At 38.8% G+C, this 9524-nt stretch overlaps 1 protein-coding gene across 1 annotated transcript in view; it reads right to left on the bottom strand.

Annotated features, from left to right (window-relative positions):
* The window catches only part of MRPS27 (mitochondrial ribosomal protein S27), a gene marked incomplete at its 5' end in the record, with an annotated part of 40970 nt that extends 32439 nt beyond the window's left edge, over positions 1-8531 (bottom strand). Inside the window, 3 exons of the mRNA XM_009084963.1 lie at positions 1374-1432; positions 2709-2779; positions 8435-8531. Of these exons, the coding sequence (XP_009083211.1) occupies positions 1374-1432; positions 2709-2779; positions 8435-8531 (227 nt within the window). The remainder of the gene's footprint in view (positions 1-1373; positions 1433-2708; positions 2780-8434) is intronic.
* Between the last annotated feature and the right edge of the window lie 993 nt (positions 8532-9524).

Below are 9524 nucleotides of genomic sequence, written 5' to 3'. Positions count from 1 at the left end.
TCACTGTCTGGATTTTATCTGTACTTTTTCGAGACTTAGCAATTAAGCTATCACACTTTCCTCTGTGTGTCAGGCAAGTCAAAGGCCTCTTGGCATCCCTGACTCTACCGGGTCTGACTCCATCAGACAAGACTAAAGTACATGTGACATAACGTACATTTCATCCTTCAATATTACTAAAAGTTACTAAGGGTCCATTAAACTGGCTTTACCTTCTCCTGTTTTCATCCCACCTGTTCCAGGATGGAAAATTGAATTCTGACCACAAATTCTGACTAATGACTAATGAAATTTTCATCAAAAGGAATGAAAGCTCCACTAACCACCTTTCTATGACAGATTTTTCTTCCTACTTTTATCTTTTCACTAAAGGATCTTTTTCCAGTATACCAAACAGGCTTTCTCCCGTTTCCATCTTGAAGCTCTGAGGTTCAGATCAGATACTGTCCCAGTAGTACCAGAGAATCATAGGGATCTGAAGTCTAATGTACTTACAACTATGTGAATACTTAAAACATCCACCCAGTAACCATCTTAAATAAAATAACAATGACTTTTATTTACAAATAACTACCTGACATTATTTATAAGGATACTCTCTCACGCACTCTGACAGGACCGAGTTACTTTCTCTATCAGAAACCTCAGTTTTCAAAACGTTTGTGCAACCATCCAGAAAGAACTTATTCTAGTGATCAGCAAGAATTGCTGCTCACAAGCAATTATTGAGAGGTATGACATGAAGCAAGCAAGCATTCAACCTGACACAAGCAGAAAAGATACCCTATGCACTTGGCTCAGCACAAAAATAGTTGCAGAAAACCTTGACAACCCATGCATAAGGTGAACTACACAGCTTATCTGGGAAACATAAAAGCACTAAGGGGATAAAACCTATACTTCATTCAGCCTTGACCTGATCATTACCACAGGATGTCCATTTTCATTTCTCCTCATTTTAAGGAAACAAGATTCCTTGAGTTCTACATTTACCCATGCAAATATGCACATAACCAATTTTGTTAAATAATGACTTAGAGAACTAAAAAGTATCAGAAGGAAAAACTGTGACCAGACGTAATTTCAGCATCTCTAATGTAAATCACAGCTGGAGGTTGTATTAGCTGTTCAATAGCTCAGACTAGCATGCTTGACAGGAGTCAATGCCAGAGGTCCACAGAAGGGCAGCCATAACTACAGAGAAGTTACCAAGAAGGCCCTTAGCTGTGAGTTTGTAAGACAAGTAAATGCACATACTTTGCAAGAGAGAAATCAAAGCCAGTTAGCTGGAAACGCTCAGCCTTCAAAGGATGAGACTTCATGGCATTTTCTTGTACGTGTCAAAGTTCATGTTGGGGGGAAAAGACACTTACTTGTAAAGGTAGTATTCAGCTTGATCCACTTCCTCTCGTGAAGTAATGTTGTCAACAAACTGATTAAAAAATAAGAAACAAAATCTTAAAGAGGGAGCACTCATACAGCATATGAGAAGAAAATGTAATAACAAAATACATTTGTCTGGTATATTTAGCTGTCTGGCAGTACTGGGATTCTTTGCTTGCTCCTACTCTGCTTTCTTCTAGCCTGCTGAAAGACAAATCTTCAACTAAACTTTGGTAACAGTGAATCCTGTTTTCCTGCATGTTTTACTAACATAAGAATAAAGATTCTGGAACACTACAGAGTCTTCCCAATATAATACCTTTAGCTCAGAATATAACCATGTTCTCGAGGTTGGTACTTTTCTTTATCCTAAGCCTAAACTAAAAATAATAGTTTCAGCTAACTGGTACACAGTCTCCCACTTCTCAATTCTCTTTGCATGCTGCACTCATTTAGGTCTCATCTTTTGAGTGTGGCAATAGCATGTCTGTGTGCTTTACCTGTAAAAATGCTTGATCTTGCAACTGAACAAAGTGTTCTGTAACTCATCAGTTAGTGGTACAAGTGATCCTAATTAGTGACATTACTGAGGTACGAGGGTGGTAACTCCACTTTTCTGTATAATTTTGAAGACTGAAATTAGTTGGCTTTTTGTGCTGTGGGTTGCTTTTTTTTAAAAAAGTGAGATATTTATCCTCCTTCAGTACAAACACACAGGGAACTTAAAAACACATCTCTCATCCCTGCTTCCACTTCTCCTCTCCAGATTAACCAATCCAGAGTAAAAAACTGGTTACTAACTCCAGGAAAAATAATGACTTTTTTTAACCTTTGTCAGCATTTGTTCTGCCTCAGTCTGCTGCAAGGGAAGAAAACTACAGAAGCAAAAGTGTCCACTCTGCCTCACTCCAAAGGAAGCCTGGAAGTGGAGGAAGACAGACGGTGCAGTGTGCTAATTCACTGCATTCCCTTAGCAACCTGGGTTCTTATACAATGCCTGAGGAGGCACTAAAGCTCTCACAAAGACAGAAACCAGGAAGGCAGGGAACATACATTAGGGAATACACAATCCAGTAACAGTGAGGCCCAATTTTACTGAGGAAAAAAATATTTCTGTTTTGAAGACCCAACAGTCCTGGTACTAACTAATGAGTACAAAGTAACAATAAAACAGCTTTATACAGCAATTTAAGAGTATAACAAGACATTTATGATCCCAGAACTCTCAGCAGAGGCGCTATCATTTATCCCCACTCAGCTCACTCGATTACACAAGCATTCCACTGTGATTTCTATCACTTTATGACTGAGATTTATTTCCTTACCCGGGCTATTGTCAAAGAGCTGACAGGTAGCTTTCTGTCATAGGTTCTGTCCATTAAATGGGCTAACTCAGCTGGAGAAAGCAGAAAAAGAGTACGTTTAATCAACTGGCATTACAGGAAAATCTGCAGAGCTATCATATAATGAAGAATAGAACTTCTACCCAAATTCTCATTCCTTGTTAACATCTCATTTTGAGGTTGTATGAAAACAATGCTTTCAATTAGTGTTAAATATTTTAACATAAAATAATACATTAAAAGGTTCTTAGCATGATGATTTTAACCTACTAGTAAACAGGGGGAAAAAGCAAACTTACAATCTGCTGTATTAAACTAGTATAATTAATATAACTCATCTAAAAAAACCCTGAGCAGCTGTCCTTAAAATTCATGCTTCCTTTCAAGCCTAGCATATGCTGGACAATGCTTTTGGAATGGATTTTTATTTTACAGTAAAACAATGAGAAACAGAGACAAGCAGTACCGTACTGATAAACCCAACAGTCACAAACAGCAATCCCAAGAAATCCTGTTAATCAAACTGGGCACTCTGCCAGTACCTTATTAGCTTTATAGCATTCTGCTTCAGCAGTCACATAACAATATTAATTTGACCATACAGGAATTTACAAGCTTCTGACTGTTGAACAGGTAACCAGCCATTGCATTTAATGAATTTAATTGGCAGTTAAATTAATTTAATTTGGAGTTTTCATTTTGTACTGTTCCTGGAAAATAAAGATGACTCATAAAGAGCAAGTTGTTCCATGTATGCTTAATGCCACCTGTTTGAGTCCAAATTGAGATATGATGATGCCAAATCTATAAAATTTAGAGACTTCAATCATACTCTTTCTTTCTGTTCTCCTCCATTTCCCAGGACAACGAATCAAACATATTCCCTCTGCACCATCAGCACCTTGCTTCATCCTTTGCAACTGTTACTAAATGAGCAGCTCCTTTGGCATCTCTCAATTAGTACACTGGCCATCCTTGAAGTACTGATGGCTTGGCTCATTTTACGATTCATTTTCCAAAAATGTCACCCTATGTCCACACCTGTTACTGAAATGTGAGGCAAGCATAAATTACAGTACTACATTAGAACTGACAAACCCTTCTACTCTTGCAAAGCTGTCAGGGGAAGAATGCAGCACTGCACCAGTAGCATACTGCCTCCGAGGGATGCAGTCCATGTATGTTCTGTCCACAAAACAAGTGATACCACTATTCACCACTTTGAAATCATACCTGTATTGCAGTGAATACTGAGGGGTACACAGTTCTAGCAGTACAAACGGCATTCAATGATACTCTGATCTTATAGGTACTCTGTCAAATTACAGCACATGTACAAAGCCTTTTCTGCAGACAAATGATAGAGTCTTCACTCAGAATAAAACGGTTACCTCTTAGTTTATGCAGTGCTGCTGTCTGCCACATAGCAGTATTCCATGTTTATGTAACACCTTTTATCCTAAGGCACTTTAAGGTGTTCTTCAAAACAGAATAAGCAATTATCTTGGGCTGAGGGAAGACAAACTTTTCATGACCATGGAAGCAAAGGGAAATCTGCGGCAAAGTCACTAAGATGAGTACCAGCTCCTACGAAAGACAGTGAAGGATGAGCCAATGTGGGCCACTAAGGCCATGCTATCCCAGATAACCACTAAAACAGCAGATAGACATTTTTAACAGTAAAGAAATTTCTGTGGGAATATCCTTACAGGAAGCGTATGTATTTGACTCCACATCACCCATCTCTCCTGCACTCACAAAGGTCACGATGAAGCCCATGGATAAAGGTATTGGAAGCATTCCTAGCAGTGCTAGAATTTAGAGAGAAGGGATGCTGCGCCCAAGGCAGCTTATCCAGAACTAAGAACTGGCTAGGTCCGCGCCTAAAATGTATCAAACCAAGTGCCATCCACCATTCTTTACCTCCATTTCAAGACAGCTGCAAAGTATTCACTCCAGAATCTGATATGCTTGATGACAAAGCAACGTGGACCTGAGACAGACAAGTGCACAGACTGGGAGCTCATTTATCTATTCCAGAACTATTTTTGTTACGCATCACACTGAAAATTAGAAGGTTACCCCTATGACCATTCTGGGCCACACCCAAGCCCCAAGCTTAGCATTTCTTTTGTCTAGGTGCTCCTGAAGAGTCCACTTCAGGAAACACTGAGTACTTAGGTAAAGTATAAACCAAATGAATACAATGCCATGAAAGCAAGACCACAAGACTCTTAAGCATTATACACCAGCCTCCTCTGGGAGAGTTCACACACAGAATTTTAATGATTGACCTTTCATGCTGACTACAAAGCTGGAACTCTCCGTCTAAAGTACAGAAAGCAAAACAAAGCACTTATCTATCAACTACAGTGTAAGAGTCACATAAAATGAAAGCTGATTAAACCTAAAAGAATAGCAGACATTTGAAGATAAGGGGAAATTTAGCTTTGTTTCCAGACAAATTGCTGTTTCTGCAGTAGTTACTAGATAGGGATCATTTGCAGTGAGTAATTCTTTCCTGGGTTTTTTTCACTGAAGAGCACCTAAACCCAGAATTTTTTTTCTCATTCGTAATTTGAAATAATTCAGCTACTTTCTGTAAAGCAAACTTGCTCCATAAGTTGCTATTCAATAATCAAGATTAAAGTGTCTTCTTAGTTAAAAACATCCTGACAACAGTACTAGAATGCAAACATGTGAATGCCCAGTTATGTGAATACCCAAGCACTGATGGAGTAAAACTTGAGTGCTAACATTGGGATATAAACAAAACCAATGTTTTAATAGCCAAATCAAAATTCTACGCACATTTTAACAGACACATGTTTCAAGTGCTTTTATCTGACTCATTACCAAAGAGGACACTAGTGTATATCTCCCATTCACACTAAAAACACAAGTTGAACTTCTTCAAAACTTTGGCTTCTCTATAAATGTATTTCTGCATATAGAAGAATCTCATGGATTTAAACAATCTAACAAAACAAACCATAAATACAAGCTGAGGTCATTTAACTTCTGGATATGACTTCACAGTGCTGTGACTGGTATCTGAGATTTATTTCATGGTAATTTTCATTTGTTCACAGAATCTCAGTGCCTTGCTGCCTGCAACATGGTGAGTCAGAACAATGACTGGGAAAACACTGACCCTCACCTTCCAAGTCAGTGGCCATGACCTCTAATACCAGTTTGGTGGCCCAGGAAATCACAGTTTCGTCTTGACTGACAGTGTGTACCTATACACAGCATGTAGTCACATCAACAAGTAGCACAATATCAAAAAGTAGCACATCTGGCCACCATCTTAAGGTCACTTTTATTCTATTTATACCCTTGCATTCTTAGAAGTAGTTCACCCAGGGCAGTGTTGTGATCCAGTGATGGGGAAAGTGGACACAACTGCAGGGCAAAGCCCCAGGAATGATGGACAGAGTTTATACCTTAACTCACAGGCTGACAGTTTGATAAAGAGAAAGCCTTGATTTATTTTAAAGATCCAATTAAAGTATAAAGGAAGGCCAAGACAAGTATTTTGCCTTACAAATTTATATATTCCACGTTTCTCTCTACTTGCACATGCCTAGCAGCTTCTGTAAAGAACAGCTTTGTACTGAACATGGCTTTGAATGGCATTTATTCAAGCGGTAAGGGCAGCACCGCCACCTGGTGTTCCAGATGAACCATTTTCGGTACTGTGACTCTAACAAAAACCAAGATTTCCTATCTCACCTCGATTCCTCTATCCCCTGGGATTCCGGTAATTGCTTTTGTTTTCATCAGGGTGTTTTACTCGTTACTGCTAAATGAAGTGAAGCATTGGAGAATTTAAGTCCAGCCATGCCTCCTGTTTCCTTGATAATTTATTTTCAGTAAGTGGGGTCCAAATTACTTCTAGGCAGGCATCTTCCTACCAACAAGCAGTTTGTAAATTCCAAATTAACACATTTTCAATCCCAATCATTTTGAATAAATGCACCTCTGTACACAAAGTACAGTCTTATTCCTTCCCAAACATTTTTCAGTACTGAAGTCTCCTAAATTCATTAGTTCCTGGAGTGTTAAACTGAGATTACAGAGAAGATAAAGCACATCTTACATGGACAAAGTAAATGTGTCTGGGATGGCACATCACTGCAGCAGAGAAATAGAACTGACTTTCAATCAAAAAAAACTTTTTCCTGTAAATGTGTTCTCACAACACAGTCCCGCATAACAACATTTCTGAAACAATGTTTAAAACACACAAATAAAAGAGTATCTCTTCAACACAAGGAATTTGCTCTAGCTACAATCACTAGTTACTACCCGCAAGACTGTATATGCAGCAATACAACTGACAGCTACAGAACAGATGTCTGCAGGGCTGTCTTCTCTTTGAAAATGCTAATACAGCTGACACCATGTTAACTTGTTTTCTCTCTTCTGTGAACACAAAATGCAAAGCAGTCCTTTGAAAAGCAGGGAACAGACATCTGCTTTGGATCAAGATCATAAGCAGAGGAGCAGCAGCAAGAACTCTGCCTGCCAAACAGTCACAAAAGGTCTTGCCAGGCCTGGGGAAAGCCAAACATGGACTGTACCAGCATGTGCACAGTGTTTCCCTCTGCAGTGGATTGGTTATGAAGTTTGCCGAAGTAAGAACCCATTTTTACTTGGAGGTGACTTTCTCAAATGCATCCCAGAGCACAAATCTGTGGCTCCAGCCCAAAAAACACTGCATGAGCAGCCCTACTAACAGTAAAGGGTAACAAGGCATTGAGTCTCTACAGAATGCAAGCTGCAATCTTGAGGACCCACAGGCTGTTTCTGATCCAAGTATAGCACAACATGTTAACAATAACAACCTTATGTCCTCCTCATAGAAGAATAAAAGAAACAAATTAATGCATAAAAAACATGACTAATTTTGGTTTTGTGCCTGAAAAAAGCCTTTGAATTTCATCTGCTGATTCTTCTTTCAGACTCACAATCTGAGTTGCAAGTAATCATCATAGTTCTGGGGCCCAGGAACGAAAAAATGGATGTCAAAGATTACGCATTAAGAAGTCCCCCAAACACTTTTGGAACAAAATAACACGTATCTATCTTTAGCATGGAAAAATGTTTTGCATTATGCTTTCTATTTAACATAGTCACCAAAAAGATGGTGGAATGTCATTTCAAATGTAAGATAGCTATAAAATTTGCACAGGAGATCTCAGTATCATATACAGATACAGTTTAACATACAACTTCTTGGAAATAAAGCATTTAGTTTTATCTTTCAAAAAAAAAACCCACCTCTATAATTCAACAAGAAACTGCAAAACTCAGAGGAAAAATGCTCTTTTTAAAAGATATCTTCAAACAGGATTGTCCCATAATACTTACAGAATAGTTCTTATTTCTCACTGCAGTACAACTAAAACAGTGTCAATGAAGCAGACACTCGGAGACGGTCATAAAACTTAGGATTTTGTGAAAGGAAAATATCAGCTTGGAGAAAACCCAGCAATAATTAAATGGGCAAATTCTAACCTGTTTCTGCATTATAGTTTTGAATATATCTGACAAATTTTTAACACATTGACATAGAACCTCAGAAGCATATTGCTTCACACATTTTTTTATTTTGAAGCATTTACAGATGATGAGCTAGTAAAAAATGAGTTCAGGTTACAATTAATTTGACAGAATGGAGACAAGAAATCGACTTTTCTCACCCAGGCTATGCTCTTCTTTTAGTCTCTTTTCCCATTTGGAGCTGTCCACATAGGCCGCGGAAAGAAGAGATCTTCTGCCTAATGAAGAAAGAAATCCCTGGGTAAGACAAGTTACTTAGATAACTCCAGCCTTATTAGATACCACCTTTTTCTGTCATATTTACAGAGTAAGATGCATGGCACATCTGCCTTTATGACACAGCTACAGTTCAGTAGCTACACAGTAACAGTTCAGATTCTTCCCACGTGGATGAGCCATTACCTTGGAATATTTAAAACAGAAAAGCTTTCCCCTGTGAGGTTTTTCTTACAGCATGAAACAAGTATTTCCAAACCTTAACTCTGTATTTAAGAAAACTACAAATACGTAAAGGTATAAAAAAACTCAAACAACAATAAAAGAGGCCTCTTTGTGCACAAATGCCTTTTGAATCAAATGCTAGCAATCAGCTAAGTGTAGCCTTAAAAGCAGAAGCAAAAAAAGTGGCTATGCACAAAAAGGCTCTTCTGTTGTTGCTGAGTGGATATTTTCACCACCTGTAAAGGCTTGTCCCATTGGAAATGAAAGCTGGATACTCATCTGGAAAGGCTTCCCTTTTTATAACCACCATTTTTCCCATCTGCTGTGAACTGCAGATTCACTGAAAAGTTTTTGATTATTTTTTTTCCAAATACCCTTTGTGCCACCTTTGAAATCTACTCAAGACACTGCATTAGGTTTCAGAACAAACCAGAAAATGCTTCAGCTGGGAGAATCTGTACATCACTCACAGACGACGAGGCCTCGAAAACACATGAGGAACACCTGGATGAAATCTGTGCACCACTTTACGCAACAGTTAGAAAGCAGGAAAAGAAAGGTATTTTTGGTTGGTTGGTGGGGATTCTTTTCACGCTGTTTGCCGGCACGTTGAGGAAAGAGGCGCAGAAAAGGTCTAGGGTTTGAGAGTTGGCTGGGTTTGGTTTTGGGGTTTTTTTGGGGGGGTGTTAGGATAAAATACTGTATATTCATTTACAGCTAAGCACAGCACAGGACAGTGCTCTGCCCGGGGCTGAGCTCTGGGCACGCGGAGAGCAGGAAGTAGCAGAG

The sequence above is a fragment of the Acanthisitta chloris genome, unplaced genomic scaffold, assembly GCF_000695815.1.
Source record: "Acanthisitta chloris isolate BGI_N310 unplaced genomic scaffold, ASM69581v1 scaffold2730, whole genome shotgun sequence".
Lineage (NCBI taxonomy): Eukaryota > Metazoa > Chordata > Aves > Passeriformes > Acanthisittidae > Acanthisitta > Acanthisitta chloris.
This window is presented reverse-complemented; position numbering and strand designations above follow the sequence as displayed.